Source organism: Amblyomma mixtum, chromosome 10 (assembly GCF_055824585.1).
Source record: "Amblyomma mixtum isolate Tamu chromosome 10, ASM5582458v1, whole genome shotgun sequence".
Classification (NCBI taxonomy): domain Eukaryota; kingdom Metazoa; phylum Arthropoda; class Arachnida; order Ixodida; family Ixodidae; genus Amblyomma; species Amblyomma mixtum.
The window spans coordinates 166,034,055-166,059,602 of record NC_143021.1 but is presented as its reverse complement, the minus strand read 5'-3'; the positions used below and the strand labels follow the sequence as shown (position 1 = coordinate 166,059,602).

At 49.8% G+C, this 25,548-nt stretch overlaps 1 protein-coding gene across 2 annotated transcripts in view; it reads left to right on the top strand.

Moving 5' to 3' along the window:
- The first annotated feature begins 11,395 nt into the window (after positions 1-11,395).
- Positions 11,396-25,548, top strand: part of LOC149327650 (uncharacterized) — a 110,611-nt gene continuing 96,458 nt past the window's right edge. For both annotated transcript variants that reach the window (XR_016286593.1, XM_089565136.1), the window contains exons 1-3: positions 11,396-11,642; positions 23,278-23,457; positions 25,009-25,093. Coding sequence is in view for 1 of the 2 variants with exons in the window: in XM_089565136.1 (XP_089421262.1) it covers positions 23,437-23,457; positions 25,009-25,093 (106 nt within the window). In the remaining variant the exon portion in view is untranslated. The remainder of the gene's footprint in view (positions 11,643-23,277; positions 23,458-25,008; positions 25,094-25,548) is intronic.

Sequence of the window (25,548 nt, the reverse complement as noted above, 5' to 3'; positions counted from 1 at the left end):
CCAGGAAGCCTTGCAGAGTATAGCGGAGTTGGATACCGGCAGTAGTAAAGGTTCCTCGGCGCGCGCCACTGAAGACAAAAACACCTCACGGGCAACTCTTGACGAGGACCGATTCGCCCAATTTTTCTTGCCCTTTTACATTTGAACGGACGTGCATGGTCATGTCTGCCGCAAAGTTCAGGCCTTTAGTAGACAGGGCGGTCGATGGGCACGCCGAGGACCTGTACGAGTTGAGCCGCTTCCTCTTTGATAACCCCGAGTTGGCCCTGCAAGAAGTCAAAGCTCATGATATGCTGTGCGGGTTCTTGGAAAGCCGAGGCTTCGAGGTGCAACGAAATTGCCTCCTGGCAACAGTATTCAGAGCGGAGTTTGGTGCTCCTGCCGGAATAGACGGTAAGTTCTTGTGTTTTCACCTGTGATCAGTTCTCTTTAGCGGGCTTTATTGGAAATTTTTCTCTCGCAGAAATCACGTTCCACTAAGCCTGTCGGGTCTACCGTATGCTACAAAGAGTGTGTTTTGATTGTGCCTGTGATAAACTGTGTCAGATAGTTTCAAAACAAAGAAATATCACCAGCGAGCACAAAGAGGCTTCGGGGCTCTGTAGAGGTGATGAAAAATTAAATGTCAGCAGTCCGGAGATTTTTCATTTTCTGTATTACCTTCACTAGTAGCTCTCGTCATTTGAACATGTTCCCTTATGGGCACGATAATTAAATTTAAATGTAGCTCTGTGAAAACCGAAGCAAACACCTTCGAGGGTACAGTTCTGATAAAATCGTTTGCACGTACTGATAAGATGTCACAATTTTTTTCAACCTTTTCAAACACTTTGGTGACACTAGCGATGCTTCCTGTTCCGAGGTTCGTCGCCGAATGCAATGAGCGGAGGTCAAAATGAAAAGCTGTTTCATTAGTTTCGGGAAAATAACTATTAGTTGAATTCCCATCACTTTTTGTCAGTTTAAATTTTTTGTTCTCAATTATGAACAGGTAATTTAAGTTAAGAAATTCTGTGTCGATCGTGTCGCATTTAATTCAATATTCGGGGGCGAATATTTCAGAATACGGACGTGCGGCTAGAATAATTGGAAATGAAACAGCCCAAAAATACGACCACCTCTAAATTCAAAATTTAAAAAGAGCAATAACAGCGCTGACTACAGTGTTTACTAAGTCAATTCAATGAGAGCGACGAAAACAGTCCTCTCAATTTCTGTCCACCTGGTCGGGAAACCCACTTGCAGAAACAGCTTTTCTGTACTGGGCATGCTATGTTTGTCGAAATCCTGAAAATGCACTTTTTTTACGTTCTTGTCGTTTTACACCCTCCACTAAGGTGAAGAAAAAACAATGACTGTCATGCAGAGCATTCGTTGTGACCCACTTTTTAGGAACGTGGAGTGTAGAGGAGGAGATGGAATTTCTTTATACTAAAGTGTGGAAGTAGTTATGAAATTATATGTGACTTCCCACTGTATACTGAATATTATGAAGGGGTTTGTTTAAACAGTGGAAATTTTCTATTATCTGTCAAGTAGAGGTCACCTGATAGCGACCTAAACGAGTTTTTTTTTTCTTAACACCAAATGCTGTCTTCATTCGTAATTATTGCAGTTTTACTATGGTTCTTGGAGGTGCCCCCTCATCACTGACATTTTGGCTCGACAGCGAAACAGGAGTGGTTCTGAAGTTGCTGCTTGAATCCCATAAGTTTATACGTCTTACGCCCCCCCCCCCCCCCCTATGAGTGGTAGCAGCGGAACTGTGATTGCAATATTTATCACCAAATTTTTCGATGATAACCTGCTAAGCTCTGCACTAAGAGAAGCAATTAGTGATCATTTGCCTACGTCTCTCGCTGCAAATTAAATACTGCGTTAGTTAAAAAAACAAAACCTCAGCTGTAGCTCTAGCTTGCAGGAGAGCTGTTTTACTGTGGTGAACACAACACAGCTTATTCGTTGTTATTTGTCTTCTCTGGTAGAATACGCGTGACGTCATTATACGTGAACTTGTGACATCAGTATGTTAGGACCACTGAGCGTGGCGCATTGCTAGGTCCAGTTGCAGACAGGTTGGCCACTAGGAGGCCCATGAAGAAAACTACCAAAAAGAGATTTAACGCCAGGATCAGTTACAGAAACCTGCAAAGGGGTAGAAAGACAGCGAAATGGCTAGAAGTAGAGCAGCAGTTAATGGACGAAGAAGGAGGTTTGTATGCGCTATGCGAGGTACATATCAGGGATATAGGAGATCCACCGTTAATGGAGGGCTATGTCTTGGAAGGGTGCAACAGAACAACAACGGAGAAGAAGGGAGATGGTGCAGCTATGGTGATACATCAAGGAACAAATTGGCAAAGAATAAAATCAACTTGCAAAGAACATTTCTGGGTATCACGTACAATTGCCGGTAAAAGGACATGGCTAGGAGTAGTTTATTTAGGGACCGGGTACAAATGCAAGCAAGAAAACAAGCATCTAGTTAAGTGCCTCAATGACGATATAAAGCAGTTTGGAGACAGTGTCGATATTACTCTGCTTGAAGACATGAATGACCACATCGAGGATCTGGATGGATACACAGATGATAACGGGAAGTCAATGCTAGACTTCTGTGAGCGGCACAACCTAGTTATTATCAATAGAGAAACGAAATGTGAAGGACAAATCAAGTGGGAATCCCGTAAGAGGCAGACAACCATCGTCTACTGTCTAATGTCGCAGGGCATCTATAACAAGCTAGCAATAATGAAAATAGACGAAGAGGGGAAGTACGGCATAGCAAGTGATCAGGAAAGTATTAGTCTACAGTTGGGGGCCCTGATCAAGAGAGATATTCAGAGAAGTCAAAAAGAGAACGCAAAATTAAGCGACGAACAAATAACGCTAATAGCAGCTGACATAGAGGAAGCAATCGAGAAACGCCCCATGGAAAAGTGGATTATAATCAGTTAGAACTACTCATCAGTACAAAAATGAAACAAGTAAAATGAGTAAACCGCAGCAGAGGACAGAGGAAGCCACGAAGCCGGTGGAATATGGAAATTAAGGAAGCCATCGAACAACGACGGGTGGCTTCTAGGGAACACAGAGAGGCAAAGAGGGCGCAGTTTTCTGAAGTGGAAATAGGGGAAAAATGGGAATCTTATCGACAAAAGAAACAGCAAGTTCAGGTCCTCGTCCAGGCTAAAATAAAGCAGTCCTCTGATCAATGGCTGGCTGAAGTTCGCGATACAAATAAAGGGGGGCCGAGAAAATTTTGGAACCGTATAAACTGGCTGGGTAAAACGAATCAAAGAGAGCAGGAACAGATTAAAGATGCTGAGGGAAAATGTTTAGAGGGAGACGACGCTGTGAGCTAGATTTCGTCAGTTATAGCTGTGTAGCGCAGCAGCGCCACCTGTACTCGTGAAGTAGAAATAAAAAGCACGAACAGCCTGCGATGAGGTCCGACAGGAGGAGCCACGGAAGTTAACGACTCCTTTCACTCCCGTGGTGCAATCGGCAACAACCCAAAAGTTAACGACTCCTTTCACTCCCGTGGTGCAATCGGGAGGATATAAAATGGGCAGTCGGGAGCGAAGGGAGGCAGTGGTCCCCGGAGCTAGAAGGGAGCATAAGCCCTCTCTCCTTAGTTCGCCGTGGGCCGTCGGAGTTAACGTTGCGGCACTGGTACCCACCAGAAGCCCTCACTGATCCGATGGTTCCCGGTCGAGGCAGTGTAGACTCCCCACGCTCGGACCCGAGGACTTAGCGTTGCGGCACTGGCACCCACCAGAAGCCCTCGTTACTTCCACGGCCTCCGGTCAGTCCCCCTAATCGACAGTCGCAGCGCCCCTCTGCATTGGCAGTTTATGTCCCCTGTCGGACCTGTACGCAGTATTTTGTCTTTCGAAGAGAAAACCCCCTAGTCTGTTCCCTGGGCTGCACAACCAACTCGTCGCACATCAAAGGTGTTCGAAGTACCCGCGACAAAGTGGTGGAGGTGCGGGGTACCTACATTTCAACCGGCACCATGGACGACAAAAAAATCACGAACCAAGCAGCGTCGCGACCGCCGAAAGCAAACGAAAGCACGGCAATCCGTCATGCATCGACCCAAATGAAAAGTGGCAAGATGAGTGTGAACAGCAACCGAGATCCCTAAACGAGCGATTTGACCTATTATTCGCTATTGCGGCCTCTGCCAAAAAGGCATCGAAATAGAAGTAGGGAAGTGCCGTGAAGTTAATGACCGAGAGTTACATTGAACGTGTTCTGCGTACTCGCACGATCAAAATTGCTATGGAGGGCAGCACCGATACCGACCAGCCGCAAGCAAGGCTTTATGGTCCCCCTCCGCGTTTCTCCGCGAAGGCCGATGAGGACGTTGAAGACTGGATTCGCCTCTACGAACGGTATTCGACAGCAGTAGGATGGTCCGACGCGCAAAAAGCGAACAATCTGATTTTCGCTTTCGGCGACGAGGCCCGCCAGTGGTATAGTGCCGTCTTACGGGAGTCGCCACCACGGCAACTCGAAACCTGGGACCAATGGAAGCAGGCCGTCCGCGACAGTTTTTGCGGAGAAGATGTCAGGGACTGGGCATTTATCCAGCTTCAAGAGAGGCGACAGCAGCCCGGCGAAACACCTCGAGAGTATGTGGCGAGGATTCTCCATCTGTGTGCTCGGGCCAACACCTCGATGGCAGGCACTGAAAAAGTGCGCTACCTGTTGCGGGGGTTGCGGCCAGAAATGATGGAAAGGGTAGCGATATCCAACCCCAAAACACCGACGGAGTTCCTGCAGCACTTACAACGGTTAACGCATGTAGGCGCTATGGCACGGCATGCCATGGCGGCCATGCCAACTCACCCCCTCCCAGGCTTTGCAGCGTCCTCGCCGTTTGTGGCAACGGCCTCCAATGATGCAAAACATACCACTGCGCCTGAGCACCAATGGGGGCTACCTCCGAGGCATGAGGCATCGACCGCACGGGTCGTAACGGCCGAGATGTTTGACGCCCTGCGGGAGAGCGTGAAGGCCCTGACCAGTGCCGTCGAACAATTAGCCCGGCCCGCTCCACGCAGGTTTCCAGGACGACAGTCGCGAAATCAGGCGGGGCAAATTATATGCTACCGATGTGGCCGATCAGGACATATAATGCGGCAGTGTAACACGCCGCCAGGGCCAATGGTGCCACAAGCCCCGCAGTCATCGGGAAACTAGGACGGCGGGGTCCCCGAGTTCCCCCCGAGACGAAAAAAGGTAACTCCCCAAGAGAAGCAAACTACGCTCACCAGTCGCATCTCATCGCCCTCCCTGTTACCGTGAGGGACCAGGAGGCCACAATGATAGTGGACACAGGCGCATCTGTGAACATCGCCTCGCGGAGCTTCATATCCAGGATAGGTGCGGAAGTCAGCGAATCTACGGCCGTACTCAGGAACGTCAACGGAAAGCTCGTCAGTGCAGCAGGCGAAGTGAGACTCAGCGTGCGGATTGGCCCGGTAGAGCTGCAGGAATCCTTCGTGGTACTTGATACCCTGCCCTGCGACCTCTTGGGTGGAGTGCCTCTCTGTGGAAACTCGGAAATGGTGATCAGTTTCCCAAAGCGAACGGTCACACTACGAGGACACAGCGTGAAACTCCGGCTGAACGACCTCGACACGGATATGGTAAACCCGGAGGTCGCCTACAGTCAGCAACATATGCAGATCCCGCCATCCACTGAGGTCCTTGTTCCGGTCACGGTCCGCAATAACGGAGCATGTCTTGTAGAACCCCTAAGCCCTCCGCCGAATAGACCCCATCCAAGGATAGCCAGAGCTTTAACTGACGTACAGAATAACACGACATATATCCGCGTCGCCAATCCAGGGTCAACCACCCTGAATGTTGCCAAGGGTACAGCTCTCGGGAAGACGACACCTCTCCTGAACGTCGACATCTGCGTAAGACCCCCCGTTATCCGCGGGTCCGGAGTAGACGAAGTGCAGTACGGCAACCAGTTAGACCTCGATCAGCGTCAGATGTTCCAGTCGCTGTTGGAAGAATATGAGCACCTATTCGCTAACCCAGGTGCGAGTCTCGGCCATACAGACGTAGTCGAGCACGAGATCAACACTGGTGACGCGAAACCTGTTCGACAGAATCCATACCACAGCTCGGTGACGGAAAGGCAGAGGATTCAGGACCAGGTGGCGGAGATGTTAGAAAAAGGAGTCATAAGAGAATCCAGCAGCCCTTGGTCGTCCCCAGTGGTTCTCGTTCGCAAGCGAGATGGAGCCTGGCGTTTCTGCGTAGACTATAGGAAGCTCAATACAGTCACTAAAAAGGACGTACATCCGCTTCCTCGAGTAGACGACGTCGTGGATACATTACAAGGTTCCCATTTCTTCACGACACTGGACATGGCGTCTGGGTATTGGCAAGTTCCCATCCAGGAGGCTGACAAAGAGAAAACCGCCTTTTCCACGGGGCACGGACTCTACGAGTTCAATGTTGTCCCCTTTGGGCTCTGTAACGCTCCTGCCACGTTTCAACGCATGATTAACAAAGTATTAGCGTGCCAGCTCTGGAAAGTCTGCCTTGCATACCTTGACGATATCATCGTCTTCTCCAAGACCGCTGACGACCACTTAAGGGATCTCAGAAGTGTTCTCGGCGCACTGGATTCGGCGGGCCTCCGCCTACAGCCACGAAAGTGCCACATCGCAGCAGACAGTATTAAGTACCTGGGCCACATAATCAATGGACAGTCGGCAAGGCCCGACCCCAGCAACATCCGTGCAATCGAGCAAGCGATTGCACCGAAGAACGTGAAGCAAGTACGCAGCTTCCTTGGCCTCTGTAACTACTATAGACGCTTTGTGAAAAATTTTGCTCGCATCTCGCGGCCTCTCACGGAACTCACCAAAACTGGTAAAGCCTGGGACTGGAGTGACGAATGTCAAACAGCCTTCGAAGAGCTCAAGCACCGCCTAACCAATTCACCGGTACTGCGACTTTTCAATCCTGGGTTACCGGTTGAAGTACACACCGACGCCTGCGGGTATGGGATCGGCGCAGTCCTTGTACAGAAGAACGGTGCAGAAGAGTTCGTGGTCAGTTACGCCAGCCGACACCTAAATAAGGCCGAAAGGAATTACAGCACTACTGAACAAGAATGTCTTGCCGTAGTATTTGCGGTCAGACAATTTCGCCCGTACCTGTTTGGAATTCCATTTACTGTTGTCACCGACCAGGCCAGTCTGGCATGGCTCATGACAACCAAAAATCCGAGCGGCCGCCTCACGCGGTGGAGCCTGCTTCTCCAGGAGTTCAACGTCAGCCTCAAGCATCGGCCAGGTATCAAGAACTCGAACGCAGACGCTCTCTCCCGCCTCCCACATGATGCCAATGACACCCCCTCTTGCTGTGAAGATATGCCACTTTTCCTTGTGGACGAACAGAGGGAAAGGACGATCAAACTTCAGGAGGAAGACCACTTCTTAAAGCCAATTATCGACCACCTGAGAAACCCGGAGGAGCCGGTTCAGAGAAGAATCCGCCGGACAGCTAGAGCCTTCAGCCTACAAGATGGGGTACTGTTCAGAAGAGCCAAAGGTTTCGAAGAAGATAGACTAGCCCTCGCAGTTCCAAAACCACTACGCCGAGAAATTCTGGCGTCCTGTCACGATGACATAACGGCAGGGCACCTAGGCATGAAGAGAACTTTGGAGAAAATCAGCCAGCGCTACTTTTGGCCAAAAATGTTTGCCGAAATAACGAGATACGTCCTGTCCTGCCCCGACTGCCAAACGCGTAAGACCCCACCGACTAAACCATCCGGCCTGTTGCAGCCCGTACCGCCCGCTCGGCGCCCTTTTCAGCGGCTCGGAATGGATTTTTTGGGTCCCCTAACGCAGTCCTCGGAAGGAAACCGGCATGTGATTGTACTAATTGACTATCACACTAAGTGGGCGGAAACGGTCGCCGTGCCGGAAGCAACAGCTGCAAACGCCGCGAAGGCATTCCTGGAAAGAGTTGTTCTACGGCACGGAGCGCCGGAGCAAGTAATCACAGACCGAGGACAGCATTTTGTGGCTGATATGATAGAAGAGCTGTTCCATCTCACTAACACGAACCACACGCGTACAACGGCGTATCATCCTCAAACAAACGGCCTTTGCGAGCGCTTCAACCGGACACTCGCCGAGATGATCAGTCAATATGTCTCGTCCGATCACCGCGACTGGGATCAATTTCTCCCCTTCGTGACGTTCGCTTACAACTCATCCGTACAAGAGACGACTGGTTATTCTCCATTTTTTTTGCTGTATGGTCACGAGCCAACATTGCCAATTGATGCAGCCCTAGGGGCAGTCCCTGGGGGTACGATGGGTCCGACAAACGAGGAGACAGTGCGCCGATGGAATAACGCGAGAGACCTGGTGCTAGAACGAGAACGAAGGGCACAAGAGGCAAATAAGCTGCGGTACGATCAAACACACCGCATGCAGCCACTGACCGCTGGAGATCTCGTCTATGTACGTATGCCTACATCCAAGCGAGGCCGTACATCGAAATTTCTGCACCCCTACCATGGTCCCTTCCGCCTTGTGAGACAAACCGCAGAAAACGACTGGGAAGTAGAGAATCGCCGCGGACGTCGCGACATTGTCAACATTAACCGGATCAAGCCCTACGTTGACCGCGATGAAAACCCAGCCCCCAGCCCCAAGGAACGCAACTCCGGAGAGCGCGCCACCACCGGTACAGAGGATGCCACAGAACCAGAAGCGAGCACAGATGAGCTCCCATGTAGTGACAGTGACGATGACGAATTCTTCGATGCATCGGACACGTTCCCATGCGACAACACCGAGACTACCAGTGAAAGGACCCGTCGCCATATAGTACCTCCACGACGTGATGACTTTATCTACTATTAACCGGCGTGTGTGCATGTGAGTGAATTCGTAAGTGAGACACCATACGTGCGTGTGTGAGTGCGGGAAAACGCGTACACGAGAAATCAAACTGGACGCAGGAACCACATCTACATCATGCTAACTGGAACCGTCATTGTGTGCGCGCACGTGCGTGAACAAGTGTAGCGCATGCGTGCACGCGTTTGCGCTCCGCGGAAGAAGGAACTTCGGCTTCACTCCCTCTCCCCTGAAGCTCACAGTGAACTCGCGCGAAACGGCTGCGTGACTGACTGTGCTCTGCACGCTGTGGAACTAGCAAAGAAAGTGCAACAATTCAAAAACTACCGCCATATGTAGAGTGTGTGAAGCGTTGTGAATTCTTTTTTTTGTGTGTGTGTGTATTGTTGTACCGAGAACCTGTGAGTGAGGACACTCACCAGTTTTTGTACCGGGGAGGAATGTAGCGCAGCAGCGCCACCTGTACTCGTGAAGTAGAAATAAAAAGCACGAACAGCCTGCGATGAGGTCCGACAGGAGGAGCCACGGAAGTTAACGACTCCTTTCACTCCCGTGGTGCAATCGGCAACAACCCAAAAGTTAACGACTCCTTTCACTCCCGTGGTGCAATCGGGAGGATATAAAATGGGCAGTCGGGAGCTTCTTATCCCCTCTACCTATCCTCCTCCCTATCTGCACGCCGGCAGTGGTGGTGGCGATAACTCGCCAGTCACAGGCCCGTGCTAGTTTCCTTTCCTCTTCCTTCATGCACTTACTACTACTACTACGAAGGGAGGCAGTGGTCCCCGGAGCTAGAAGGGAGCATAAGCCCTCTCTCCTTAGTTCGCCGTGGGCCGTCGGAGTTAGCGTTGCGGCACTGGTACCCACCAGAAGCCCTCACTGATCCGATGGTTCCCGGTCGAGGCAGTGTAGACTCCCCACGCTCGGACCCGAGGACTTAGCGTTGCGGCACTGGCACCCACCAGAAGCCCTCGTTACTTCCACGGCCTCCGGTCAGTCCCCCTAATCGACAGTCGCAGCGCCCCTCTGCATTGGCAGTTTATGTCCCCTGTCGGACCTGTACGCAGTATTTTGTCTTTCGAAGAGAAAACCCCCTAGTCTGTTCCCTGGGCTGCACAACCAACTCGTCGCACATCAAAGGTGTTCGAAGTACCCGCGACAGCTGTGTCAATTAGGAACGACGATAGGTTAATCTCCCCAATTGAGGGAGCAACACAGGACCGCACAATAGAAAACAGCTTAGAACTGACTAGTCTTAACTGGAATAAGGCGGAAGCAAATATTCTTAAACTCACATCCGCAGGCATAAAGAAAATTCCAATTAATCTGATTAATGAACTTGGCCCAAGAAGGAAGGAAACGCTGATAAAAGCATCGCAGACAGTCATAACTAATAAGTAAATTCCGCACAGCTGGAGACGGAGTAAAATGAATTCAATTTGTAAAGAAAAAGGAGATAAGACGAACACAAAAGCCCTTCAACCAATTTCGGTAACATGTTATATGCAGGCTGGTAATGCAGGCGGTGAAATAAAAATGCAGTCATGGGTAGAATGTAATAGAATACTCGGAGAACTTCAGAACGGGTCAAGAAGTAGTAGGCGCTTAGATGATAGCCTGTTCGTACTCACCCAATGCATAGAAATAGCTAAGGCGGAAAACAGACCTCTGTATTTAGCCTTTCTGAGCATAAGCGGTGCATACGACAACGTGAACAGGGAACTTCTGTGGAACATATTAAAAGATGAAGGTATCGGACATGAGGTAACTGATCTTCTACAGGAAATCTACCGAGATAATAAAGTTGAGATTACATCGGAAGGGAAAAAAAGTACAACATCTGTGTAGGTACACAAAGTATTAAGGCAAGACAGGGGTGCCCTTTCTTTCGTTTATGTCCTTTCTCTGTCTAGGCCAGTTAGGCGCACGCATAATGCAAACAACACGAATCAACTAGCCTCGAAAAAGACTTCCTTGAGGTCTATATGTATGGCCTGGACTTAATTGTTCTGAGTTTAATGGTATTAAAACATTTTAATTAGTGATCACATTACAGGAAAAACTAAGGGCCCAGTATAAAAGGCACTAACCAGTGCCTGACAGGATCCGCTGACCTTCAACAATATTGACAGCGATGCTTGAAAAAACAAATGATTGGAAGCAACCGAAATCAATGGCGGAACAAAAAAAAGCACTTCAAATAAGAGAATTGTTCAAATTAATCACTAGTTACTTCTCAACCACCGTTGGTGGTGTGTGACGTGATTGTTCTGCTGCGCATGCTCGGCTGGTTTTCCTGGCTAGCATGTGTTTCAATAAAGCGTTTCGTCTCTCCTGCGTCCTTCGTTGTTTGACTGGTTTATGTGCCCGAAACTGAAAGCTACTCAGAGCTGCTAAATGCGAAACTGAAACGTTCACCTTTCAATTTTTAAACCGCGTGACCGTGTCAAGTCAAGCCAGGACAGAAATGAAGCCGGGCATTGATATGGCGCCAAGAAAACCACGTTTGTGCGACCGCGTTTGTCATGCTTCCTTCGTTATTTACAGTTTCGTTCAGTTTAATGTTGTGGCAGCAAGAAAGAACAAAGCATACACAATGAGGTAGCAATGCCGAACCGCTTCATTAGGCATAATTCTTTTCGGTGTCGTTACTTTGCACTTGCGACGTGCATGCCGCCGAGTATGACAGAGTGGCCTGCATAAAACTCGTCCCTCCATCCACAGCAGGTGGGTCGTCTTCCTTTTCGGCTTCGCGTCTGTTTGATGTTCCTGCTTTCCCCTTTTTTTTTGTAGTTAACCTCGAGACATGTGGAGTTGAGGTGCCGCACAACGCGGCCTTGACTGCTGCGCTTTGTAAACACCTTGTTAGCTAAAGACGCCTTCAGTAGTTCGTTCTCGTATTTTAGGACACAGGCAGTTGCTTCGGTTGATAGAAGCGACGGGCAAGCACGATGTTTAAGGACGTCTTCCGCGTGCGTAACCGCGGAGAAGGTCGCTGCCCTACCTCTAGTCAGGCCAGTGAAGTGCGCTAGCTGTCGTCGTAGCGATGCTCCACGCATAACAAAAGTCGCTCTGTTACATCCACACGAAAGTGTGGCCGTCACTGAAGTTCCTTAATAACAACGAACCAAAGCTGAGAAAATAAAGCCACTCAGCAGCAAATAATTGCATGTTTTGTGATGCTGTGCTCTGGTACAGGCGCCCACAAAAGTTTCCGGAACATGGAAATTGCAAACACAGCTTAATTATCGGCAAGCTGAGCATACAGCCGTGAACTCAAGGTTGTGGTTTGCACTGCTCTGAACGACCTGCACCATAGTATACCCCTCAATGCCTCGCTGCACCTAGAGCCAGCGAGGAAATTCTGATTTACCAAGTTTTTGTTGCCCTGAACAATTTTATGCGCACCTGTACATCTGTGCAGACCTCAAACAGCAGACATATTGTTCCGTCTGGATGGTACGCTTGGCATTCTGAAAAGAAATTAACCGCTCTAGGAGTTATGAGCAGAAAGAATAGCAACTACCTCTCGAATTCTGTGACAGTGAACCTAACCTAACTAAACCAAACCTAACTGCTTTAGCTGCAGAGGTTATCAAAACCACGCAGCAGTATATCGTGCTGGTGCTAGTGTGATCAAAACTTGGTGGGACATGTTACACCAGGATGCAGCGTTCTAGAAGGTTTTTTATAGCAACCAGGGGTTGCTATAAAAGGGAAAGAGGGGCGTGGTTTGGATGGTAGTGCAATGACAGTAAAAACTGCATTTAGACGGAACTCTAGCAGCAGTCGCATCGTTCCACTTGGGCGGAGTAGAGTCGTGCGGGGGCCTGCATGCCCCGAACCCCTTTGTTTAACCCTTTCAGGCGCTTTGTACACAATTGTGTAAGCGGCAAACTTGCAGCTTTTTCTGAGAAACTGGAGCACCTAACAGTGATTTCATTGTTTCAGTCAAATTGAGCACCCTTCATGTTGCAAATAAGATACTATTTTTGTACTATGTAGCGAATGCCGTAATAATATTTCACATAAGAGTGAGCTAGGTAGCACTTTGTCCGCCGTTTTTGTGCAGACAGATTTTGCCGCGAGTGAAAACATCGATTGTTTTTGCTCAGTTTCGAGCGTAATGTGAATCTTCGAAACACAGAGCAATTCTACGATCCCTGGAGTGTTTACCTAACACATGAGAACAGATTCGATGTTATTATTTGTAACAAATGCGACACTTTGTACGGAATTCTCCACATTATTTTAAAGACTTAACTGCTGTTCTTTTATGTTCGAATACTAACAAATTCTCTTTTTTGAGGCCTGAATATACTACTTAGGTGAAAAAATGATTGATTTCAGTCAAACAAAAAATGGTGCCTGAAAGGGTTAAATCAATTTTTCCTGACTCTCTGGACAGAACACTGTGCTCCGGTTCGTTAACAGCACAGGAGGTACACCAGTGCCCTTTCTTCATCCATGAATGTGCACGCATTCGAATGCGTGCCTAAGCGACCAGTCGGCAAGCATCCGGAGAGTAGCAACCTCAGCGGATAGTGGGGTGTGCACAATTGACTGGAGTGGATTATTCGAATGAAAGAAAGGCGAGCCCGTGTGACAACGCCATGAAGCTAACAAAAACGCAGGGGGGTCATCAAGCAGGGGTGTACGGCTTAGGAGAGCAGAGATGGGGTAAAGGTGCAGCTGGTAAAGCAGGTGAAAGACGCCAGTTGAATTCATATTTGCTAGCGCTTGGTGAACACATGAGACAAGAGCCGCCGCGGTGGCTCAGCGGTTATGGTGCTCGGCTGCTGACCCAAAAGACGCGGGTTCGATCCCGGCCATGGCGGCTAGAATTTCTTTGGAGGAGAAATTCTAGAGGCCCGTGTACTGTGCGATGTCAGTGCACGTTAAAGAACCCCAGGTGGTCGAAATTTCCGGAGCCCTCCACTACGGCGTCCCTCATAGCCTTAGTCGCTTTGGGACGTTAAACCCCATAAACTAACCAACACGAGACAAGAACACAAATACACAGGACAGACGCTAGTCCTATGTGTTTGTGTTCTTGTCTCGTGTGTTGACTAAGCGCTAGCAAATATGATTTCAAATGCTTTCCAACTACCCAAGTTTCCGCCTTGATAAGAGCCAGTTGAATTGGCAAAGGAAAAATATAAAAGTCAGGTCCTGCTTAAAAAAAAAAAAATAGGTGCCATATGGTTGGTGCCAATTGTATATGCGAGAAAATAGAGTGGGCCAAAGAGTGTGGAACTTAATAAGCTTTTGAGAGAAAAAAGGAACAGTGCAGGAGGTGGTTAATATGCTAATGGAGGCAGTTCAGAGTGTGGTATAAGATATGCATAGTACATACATAAAGAGAGACAGTTAGGAAAGCTCAGGCTGGAAATTTATGAAATAATGTGGCAGAAAGTAAGATTTAAACAATATTAACCACAAAAAGCTTCAGTAAGAAGGTTTTAAGCTTACAGCATCAGAATTGGACGAAATTTCTAGCAGACTGGTCAGTGAACTGCAGAGTATCACTGAGTAAATATAGTGGCCGTGGTGCAAGCCCTTAGGAACAGAGAGGAGGTTCACTGGTCGAGTGCAGTGGTGAACAACCTTTATTTGATGAGGACACCAACATTTATAACCTTTAGTCACATGACACTTAATAGCCAATTACGAATACACACCTACAAAGAAAAGTCACAAAACGTTCCACTAAGCTGGAACCAGAACCAAAGCCACATATACAATATATACCCCCCCCCCCCACACACACAAACAAGAACATACATGAGACACCAACCCATGAATACGTGACATAGATGCGTGAAGTTCGCGCAAGAACACATGCCAAGCCGCATCAAGGTATGTACATGGGTGCACAGTCCTTTCAAGGTCGCTGCATAGGAAGTGCGGGTCGTCCATGCCGTTGAACGAAACTCAGTCGACCAACGTTGCATGCTGATGCAATCACAACACCGACTGATGCCATCACCGTAGCGCCCTCCGTTCAAGGGGACAGGGCGCTGTGCATCGTAGTACTGAGACTGTCTCTCCTTCTCTCCTGCCGCACAAAGCGCCACAGGTTGCAGTAACGAGTTTCTTGAGGATTTCCCACTCATTCGAGTTAACGCACGCACCCACTTTTCGAAAACTCCCCCCCAGGGTGTCCCCAGAAAAGTTACAGAAATGCACCTTGTTCGTTCTGTTAGACAGGAGCGAATTTAAAGCCCTGCAGCCGAGCTGCAGACCTCCTGCAGCAGTGGCACATGTATGACATCATGGCAAGAACTCACTACAGTTCTTGCAGTCACGGAAATACCAAGCTGGGCAAACAAAATCATCACATGAAAATACTAACTGTTGCCCTCACAGTAAATTCCAAGCAATGGAAACTTGTGCAAAGAAAACTGAAACAGCGGATACAAGGGTAATTTTGCCAAATGTTTCTGCATGAATTTTCTTTGTGACAAGGTATGAAACGTTGGGTATTATGTTATGAACTGCAAAAGTTTGATTTGGGCTTTTCAGAAACCTTGTTCAAGGATTCTGATCATATAGTGCACTTTGAACGTTATGAATGTGAAGCTTTGTGTAGAAAAGATAAAATAGGTGCTGCTGTTGCAGTTTAAATTGAGAAAAATCTTTGCTATGAGGTTGCATCTGATTGCACAGTTTTGATTCGGAACATTGAATTGCTTTTCATCAAAACCAAGGCTTTCATGTATGTAGTTATTTCAGGAGAGCATGTTGTCGGGCTAGTTGGTTCTGCATAGTGTATAAGTGAAATGCGCAACAACTTAGACAGGACACAGAAAGAAACACATGCAACAGTTTATTCCAAGAGGGCGGTCTCGTGAACTGTTGTATGTGTTTCTTACTGTGTCCTGTCTAAGTTGTTGCGCAATTCACTCAACACCACAAAATAAATAAATAAATTTAAAAAAATCCCCTGTGCCCCTTGGTTTCTGTGGCTGTTGGCTTCTGTCATATTTACAACGAGCCCCTCATTCCCCTTCCTGGTTTGCTTAATTGCTTAGCGAGGGCCTCGGTTCTGGCAGCCTTGATGCCATAGGAAGCATAAGAGGGTTCTCACACAGCTTCCACCCTCTCTGTTCGATGACGTTCTACGTCACATCTGCGGTAACTCAGGACATTCTACGTCCGCCGCTTATGAACGTGGGTGGTGCTGATGAACACTCTCAAGGTTAGGTTACTTGTAAACATAAATACCCCCGAAAGCAGAAGGTTTGACAGCCGTCGCCGTAGCTCAGAGGTAGAGCACCGGACGCGTAATTCGGAGGTCGTGGGTTCGGATCCCACCGGCGGCATGTGGTTGTTTTTTCTTCTGCTTTTCTAATCAATTAGCTTTAAGCGATGACATATTTAGTAATATTCTAAATTGATCAACACCACAAAATAAATAAATTAATTAAAAAAAATCCCCTGTGCCCCTTGGTTTCTGTGGCTGCTGGCTTCTGTCATATATACTATGTAGTTATTTATAGACCACCATTAGGTTCAAACCAAGAATTCTTTCGGATTCTTGAATTAACCTTAGACAAACTTTCTCTACTTTGGACTTCCTGTTATAGCTATGCGTGATTTTAATATCGACTTGCTTCAGCTCTCTCATGCATCTAGCGCTTTCGTTGACATAGTTCCTGCAGCCTCATCAATTCCCCTATTTGCCTCACTGATAAAACCGAATCATTATTAGACTTTGTTTGGTTAGTTTCAAGCACGACAACACGATGGCTGGTACTACCATGTCAGAGACCATTTATCTCTTTTATTCCAAGAGGGCGGTCTACAGATTTGCCTTGCACAAATGCAACACACACTACGCGAATGGTAACAAAGGTCAGCATTGAACAGTTCTGTTCTCTTGTAGCCGCTGTAGACTGGCTCGTTTTAACAGTCCAGAACCCCAATGATTTATATGAACGTTTCTTAGAAAAAATAATTGATTTATACAGTCTTCCATTCTTTAATGTATCAATAAAAAGAGCAAAAAGGCAAGGAAACCTTGGATTACACATGAGTTATTGGTAAGAATTTAAGCATGAAATGCTCTTTTCTGTAAGTTTTTGTTATGCAGAGATAGATTATTACTTGAGGGATATAAAAAAAATCTGCAACAAGTTAGGTAACAATGTAAAAAATGCATGGAACCACTGTTATGTCAACAAATTTGCTGGTATTGAAGAGGGGTTTATTGGCAAGTTCGAAGGACTGGCAGCGAAACGATGGCACAGGCTGTTCGAGTAGCGGCGGCACCAGAACAGAACCAAGAGCAAGCTCGAGCTCTCCACGCGCGCGGCCGCCGGAATCGGAGGACGCACAAATCGCTTCGTCGTCGTTGGTGCTGGCGCTCTGCCTTCTTCATTGCAACTGCCCCGGCGAAAACAGGGAGCCATCCTGGCGACTCAGGGCGAGCAGATGACGACAGGGTCGTAGTACGGTTTTAGCCGGCTCACGTGAACAATTTCGCGGCCGCGACGGCGGTGGTCCGAGGAAGGCGTGACCGGTTCGACTATGTAGTTCACAGGTGAAGTGCGCTGCACGACACGGTAGGGACCGAGGTACTTAGCCGCAAACTTGGATGCAGCCGGCACAGACAGCCAGACGAGCGAGTCAGTTGGAAAGTCATGGGTGGGCTTGCCTTGGTGAGTCTCATATTTGCGGAGGCTTTGAGTGGCGGATGTCAACGAGCGAGCCAGCTGGCGGCACTGCTCGGCATGACGGGCAGCGTCGGAGAAAAAGGTGCATTCAGAACTGTCGGGGTTGTAAGGAAGGATAGTATCCAGAAGACAGGAAGGTTCACGGCCGTATAAAAGAAAGTAAGGGGAAAATCCGGTGGTGGCCTGGGAAGCAGTATTGTATGCATAAGTTACGAATGGTAGGACTTGATCCCAATTAGTGGCGTCAGAGGAAATATACATGGCGAGCATGTCACCAAGAGTCCGGTTGAATCTTTCAGTGAGGCCGTTCGTTTGGGGATGATAGGCGGTGGTCGTGCGATGAACGGTGTGGCACGCATCCAGAACCTCGTGAACGACTTCGGATAAGAAAACGCGGCCGCGATCGCTGAGTAGTTCCCGAGGGGCCCCGTGGCGTAGGACGAAGTGATGAAGGAAAAAGGATGCGTCGTCGCGAGCAGTAGCCGAGGGCAGGGCGGCCGTCTCCGCGTATCTTGTGAGGTGGTCCACGGCTACGATAATCCAGCGATTCCCGGCAGGCGTGCACGGGAGCGGACCATACAGGTCGATGCCCACGCGATCGAAGGGACGAGCTGGGCAAGGCAATGGCTGTAACGGGCCGGCGGAAAGACGAGGAGGTGACTTCCGCTGCTGATAGGCGGTGCACGAGCGTATATAGCGGCGGACAAAAGTGTACATTCCGCGCCAGTAGTATCGCTGACGCAGACGCTCGTAGGTTTTCAGCAATCCAGCATGTGCACATTGTGGGTCGGCATGGTGATGCATACAAACATCAGAGCGAAGGTGGCGAGGGATGACCAAGAGCCATTTGCGGCCATCCGGGCGATAGTTGCGGCGATACAGTAGAGAGTCTCGAATTGTGAAATGGCAAGCTTGACGACGAAGTGACCGAGGGAACGATGCCGTAGACGGTGCGCTGACGAGGTCGAGGAGCGAAGAAATCCATGGGTCTCGTCGTTGTTCGAAAGGGAGATCCGTGGCGGTGAGAGCGGCCAGCGTCGAGTCGGATATGGACGAAACGGGCGCAGGAGATGGCAAAGGTGAGCGCGACAAGGCGTCAGCGTCGGAATGTTTGCGGCCCGACCGATACACAACGTTAATGTCATATTCCTGCAGACGAAGGGCCCAGCGGCCGAGGCGTCCAGAAGGGTCTTTCAGTGTAGCCAACCAGCAGAGGGCATGGTGATCAGTAACAACGTCCAGGGGGCGGCCGTATAAGTAGGGACGAAATTTTGTTAACGCCCACACTATGGCGAGGCACTCCTTTTCTGTAACAGTGTAATTGGCTTCCGCTGTGGTGAGTGCACGGCTGGCGTAAGCAACAACGTATTCGGAAAAGCCCGGTTTACGCTGCGCAAGGACTGCCCCGAGGCCGATGCCGCTGGCGTCGGTGTGGAGCTCAGTAGGCGCGCTGGGGTCGTAATGGCGAAGGATCGGTGGTGAAGTCAGAAGACGACGGAGCGTATTGAAAGCATCGTCGCAGGTTGAGTTCCAAGCAGATAGCTTGGTCGGACCATTCAAAAGCTTTGTAAGCGGCGCAATGATAGAGGCGAAGTTGCGCACAAAACGGCGGAAATACGAGCACAGGCCCACGAAGCTTCGCAGCTCTTTAACAGAAGTCGGCTTGGGAAAGTGCGTGACAGCACGTAGCTTCTCTGGATCGGGCAGGACGCCATCCTTGGAGACAACGTGGCCGAGTATGGTCAGCTGGCGGGCGCCAAATCGGCATTTCTTTAGGTTCAGTTGGAGACCGGCGCCGGTGAGACAGGTCAGTACCTTGTGCAACCGCGTGAGATGAGTCGGAAAATCGGGCGAAAAAACGACAACATCGTCTAGGTAGCATAGGCAAATATTCCACTTCAGTCCACGCAAGATATTGTCCATCATTCTCTCAAACGTAGCGGGAGCGTTGCAGAGTCCGAATGGCATGACGGTAAACTCATAAAGGCCGTCAGGTGTGACGAAACCGGTTTTAGGGCGGTCAGACTCAGCCATGGGCACTTGCCAATAGCCGGATCGGAGATCCAAGGAAGAGAAGAACTCGGCTCCTTGCAAACAGTCGAGGGCGTCGTCAATACGGGGTAGCGGGTAGACGTCCCTGCGCGTAATTTTGTTCAGGCGGCGGTAGTCAATGCAAAACCGAATCGAACCATCCTTCTTTTTTACCAGCACGACGGGAGACGACCACGGACTAGAAGAGGGCTGAATAACGCCGCGCTGCAGCATGTCGTCAACCTGCTCAGCGATGACGCGGCGCTCCGAAGGCGACACACGATAGGGCCGCTGGCGTAGAGGGGCATGAGTTCCGGTGTCGATGTGGTGGACGATAGTGGTCGCGCGGCCCAGGGAAGTTGTCTGGTGGTCGAATGATGAGCGGAACTTGTTAAGCAGGGCGAGGAGCTGCTCGCGGTGAGGTGGGTCGAGGTCGCTGGCAACTGAGCGGTGAAAAATCGGCGAGGACAGCGGGTCGCAGGTAGCGTTAGGCAGCGTGAGGGCGGCGATTGGTGTACTTTCGGAAAGAGCATCATCGTCGAAGGGTGCGATCAGGTCAACGGGTTCAACATGTCCAAGGCACTCTCCACGGAGCAACCTGAACCCAGAGGGTGAGGGATTCGAGACGATCTCGGCGGCACCGTGGCGCATGTCGACGACGGCAAACGGAAGACGAAGGTGTCGGCGAGAAGCAAAGATAGGCGAAGGGGCGAAGAGTACAGGCTCGCAGGAACCAGAAATTGAGGAAAGGGGAACGAGCACGGCACTGCCGGGGGGAACATCGGTGTCGGCGGCGACAACGCATTTGGCACCAGAGCAAGGCGGCTCTTCGTCGACGGGCGCATCGCAGAGCATGGAAAAGGAGCCGTGAGCACGGGCACAGTCTATGACGGCATGGTGGCGCGATAGAAAATCCCAGCCAAGGATGAGGTCATGGGAGCAAGAGCTGAGCACTAAAAATTCGACGACATATAAAACGTCCGCGATGACGGCACGTGCCGTGCAAGCGGCAGAAGGATGAATGGGCTCGGCGCTAGCGGTGCAAAGAGAGAGTCCAGAAGTAGAAGTGGTGACTTTACGAAGTGAACGGCAGAAGTTTTCGGCTATCACGGAAACGGCAGCACCAGTGTCCACAAGCGCAAGTGCTCGAATGCCGTCAACTAACACGTCTAAAAAGTTCGGTGGTGAAAGGCGAGGTCTTGAGCAGGTCGAAGTGTGCGCAGTTCGTGCCCCCAGAACTGCGGCTCCTAGTTTTCCGGGTTGTCAGTCATGTTACGACACCGCATAGGTGACAAAGACCGACGACGAGGGGAAGGTGACCGATCAGAAGGGACGTGGGGCCGGTGTGGCAAGTGGTCAGCAAAAGCCTCCCCAGGCAGCCCTGAAGGTGCGCGAGCGGCGCGAGACGGGTAGTAGTTCGACACAGCGGGCACAGGCGCAGCCAGAACCTGACGACAGTGGCGGGCGACGTGGCCTGGGAGACCGCACGTGTAACAAATCGGCCGGTTGTCAGCAGTGCGCCAAGAACTGTAGGAAGCAGGCGCCGGTCGGAGCCGGGGAGCACGAGGTGTAGGCGGCGTTGTCCGGACGTATGGAAAGGCGAGTGGTTGCGGTGGTAGGGCGACGGCTTCGGCATACGTGAGAGGCGCACGCATAGGGGCAGGCGGCGTAGCAATAGGAGTGCCGTAGCTCAAAGGTGCAGCGACGGGGGCGGTCTGCATCGAGAGGAGGTTGACTTCAGGAGCCAGTGGAGCCGGAGCCGGCTGCCGACGAACGGGAAGCGCATCGGCTACCTCCTGTGCTATAGTCTGCCGTATCTCAGGGGTCAGGGTATGGGGCGTAGAGTGCGCGCCAGAGAGTAGCGAAAGCTGCCGGGCCACCTCATGACGCACGAAGTCTTTGATGTGATCCAAAAGGTCACTATTGACGGCCAGGCCGGAGATGGACTCAGCAGGTGCGGGCGGGCGACGAGCGTTAAGTCGCTGCTTGCGCAACTCGTCGAAGCTCTGGCACAGGTTGTACACGGAGGCGACGGTTGTGGGGCTTTTGGCCACCAGCATATGGAAAGCGTCGTCGTCGATGCCCTTCATAATATGGTTGATCTTGTCGGCCTCAAGCATAGACGGGTCGACACGCTTGCATAGATCGACCACATCTTCGATGTAGGCGGTGAAACTTTCACCCGCACACTGAACACGAGCGCGCAAGCATTGCTCAGCGCGAAGTTTACGCACGGCGGGACGGCCAAAAACTTCGGCAAACGTTGTCTTGAAAGTAGGCCATGTTGGAATATCAGCCTCGTGATTGCGAAACCAGAGATTCGCGACGTCGCTCAGGTAAAATATTACGTTGTTTAGTTTCATGCGGTCATCCCAATTGTTGTGACGGCTCACCCGCTCATACGAAGCCAGCCAATCCTCGACATCCTGGTCGCAGTGTCCGTTGAAAACGACGGGGTCTCTCTGCCGGACGGCACCGGAGCAAATGACGGGCTGCGATGGGACTGCTGGCTGCTGGCTTTCGTTGGTCGTCGCCATCGGAATAGTGCGGCTGCGGAGCTCCACGTTGGTAGTGTACTAGGCGAACCCGCACGCTCCACCAAATGAAGAGGGGTTTATTGGCAAGTTCGAAGGACTGGCAGCGAAACGATGGCACAGGCTGTTCGAGTAGCGGCGGCACCAGAACAGAACCAAGAGCAAGCTCGAGCTCTCCACGCGCGCGGCCGCCGGAATCGGAGGACGCACAAATCGCTTCGTCGTCGTTGGTGCTGGCGCTCTGCCTTCTTCATTGCAGTATTTATTATGGCCCTCAAAAGACTTGGCACATTGTAAAAGCTAACTTAGTAAATGTCATACTGTTATACCCTCTGAACTAAAGATCTATAATCAAACTATTGGCGGTGTGGCTCTCAGCAATGAGTTCAATAGACGTATTTTAACTTTTCTATCTTTTACTATCCCTGGTTCTTACGATTTCGAAAAGTGTACTCAATGCAACCTGTCTAACTCCATGTTTCTTTATCCGGCCAGAGAAACTGAAATTGTTTTCCTAATCAATAACAGTTTGTGTGGTTTTGATGGCGTCGCCATGGCACCAATCAAAGCGGGCTCTTCTGTCTGAAGTGATATGCCACTTAAAGGCGCACTGAAGAGGAATCTGAACTTGGATATTTAGCGCTGGAACTCGATCTACAAGTTCCGAACGTTGTTGGAAACTTCGAATTATTGCTCTGTGCGGCCAATTTTCCTAATTTAAATCGGATTGATAAATTCTTTATGCAGTGAAACTTGGTAGTATTAAATGATTTCTCAATTTTTCTCTCTGTCACTAATTTGTCGTGATGTTAAGGAGGGCATTATGCAGTCATGCAAATAACATTCTTTGTAGGGAAAAAATCTGGCTGCTAAAAATATTTTGGGATCAGCATTGCATCAGCCATTCCTTTGAGTGAAACTTGAAGGGGGTTCTGAAAGCGTCCCTCATATAGGTGCTGTATTCCCGGGATGTTAAGGGCCGTCACTTCACAAATATCTTCCGGCATGAATTTTTTAAATTAATGCATTTTTTAGAAGCTGAGTTATCTGTAGTCATGATTTGAATCTCACTGTTTTTGTGCCTTTCCCTCTCCTCTCATCACTTTTGGCATGCACAAGCGTTGGGGCTCCCACCGTCCCCCACTGCCAACTTGCGTGGGAATTCTGCTGGGGCCGAAGCTTCCTGAGCTGCCGGAGTGACGGGGCTGACTGCCTGCAGGCATAGCAACTGCGTGATGCCTGAAAGAATGGAATCAGCAGCCATATCTGAACAGAATTATGCAGGAGCCTGCCATGGAGGTGTGTGCAAGCATGATAAAGTCGCTGGAAAGGACTTGCCAACTTTTTGGCTCAACTGTGGCTTCTCTGCTGCATGTAGAAGTGCGTTATTTGGCTCAGATGCTCATGATGGGAGAGTTTAGTGATTGAGCGACTTTATATGCTCTCCTGAGAAGGTGTTTCACAGCCCATTTAAGAGTGACTGATCATCAGCCTGACTACGCCCACTGCAAGGCAAAGGCCTCTCCCATTTCTGTCCAATTAACCCTGTCCTTTGCCAGTTGCGGCCACCCTATCCCCGCAAACTTCTTAATCTCATCCACCCACCTAACCTTCTGCCACCCCCTGCTACGCTTGCCTTCTCTTAGAATCCACTCCGTTACCCTTAAGGACAAGCGGTTATCTTGCCTTCGCATTACATGCCCTGCCCAAGCCCATTTCTTCCTCTTGATTTCAACTAAGATGTCATTAACCCGCGTTTGTTCCCTCACCCACTGTGCCCGCTTCCGATCTCTTAACGTTACACCTATCACATTTCTTTCCATAGCTCGCTGCCTTGTCCTTAACTTAAGCTGAACCCTCTTTGTTAGCCTCCACGTTTCTGCCCCATAGGTGAGTACCGGTAAGATACAGCCGTTGTATACTTTTCTCTTGAGGGATGCTGTTGGTAAACAGCCATTCATGATCTGAGAGAACCTCCATATGCGCTCCACCCCATTCTTATTCTTCTAGTTATTTTCCTCTCATGATCCGGATCAGCGGCCACTACCTGCCCTAAGTTAAGGTACTCCCTTACAACTTGCAGCACCTTGCTACTAATTACCAACTGCTATTCCCTTGCTAGACTGTTGAACATTAGTTTTGTTTTCCACATATTAATTTTGAGGCCTACTGTTCTGCTCTGTTATATCAGAGTTTAACTGTACTAAGTGTTAGTGCTCGACATGTGCACACGGACTGTAGCCTGAGCCCGACGGCCATGCAGAAGTCCGGAACGAGCATCCACATTTCTCCTCTCCGCTCTGTGGCAACACCCTTCCTGTATAGAGAGCTCCCATATCTGGCCACTACCATTTTCACTTTAGTCCACAGTGACTAGTGGCAGCCAATGTGCACTGCATGACTACTGGGGCTTTGCACTACAATACTTAACGTTAAGGTCGGAAGCGGGCGGAGTGGGTGAGAGAACAAACACGGGTTAATGACATCCTAGTTGATATCAAGAGGAAGAAAACGGAGTGGATTCCAGGGAAGGCAAACCTAGCAGGGGGCGGCAGAAAGTCAGGTGGACGGATGCGATTAAGATGTTTGCGGGGACACGGTGGCCGCAGCTGGCAAGGGACAGGGTTAATTGGAGAGGCATGGGAGAGGCCTTTGCCCTGCAGTGGGCGTAGTCAGGCTGATGATGATGATGATGACTTTGTGATATTGCTTGACTTTTTGTTTGGAATTTTTTCTTTCCAACTGGGATTTGGCCTGATTTGGGCAAGAGTTTCCATGCCCGCATGTTAATTGAGCAATACGAGCAACTCAGGGTATGTTTGTGGGTTTTTTTTTATATCTTGGTTGCAGCTGGAACGGGTGGGATCTTGTGAGGGGCATCAGGAGTACTTGTGGGCAGCCAAGCCAGCGCTCAGCACTGGGGAGGCACTGTCATGTGAGTTGTGCCCTCTACATTGATTTGCAGGTACAGAGCATTACATTGCAGCTGAAAATCAACATGAATGCTGCTCTTTTCTGCACCTCTTGGTTTTCTCTCGCAGCAAGATTTTACGTTGCTGCGATGCCCAGTGGCAACTTTTGCAGCAGTTCCTTGCAGGTTTGGCACAACCGTGCCAAGAATCACTGCTGAGACATGGCATGGGTTGGGGTCTATAGAGTACCGATCGATTTTTCAGTTCTTTTACTCCAGAATTGAAGTGCGTCCCTGGTTTGGCTGCTGCTGTTTCGACAGCAAGCAGTGAGACATGTTTACCTTTAGCTCCGGTGACAAGGTAACCGGGTGGAGCGGCCTCATTGGTATTTTGTGTTGTGCCCCTCTGCCCGTGTCCTGTACGATGTCACTGCGCATTCAAGAAGAAATCCCGGTGGTTCAAATTTCTGGAGTCACCC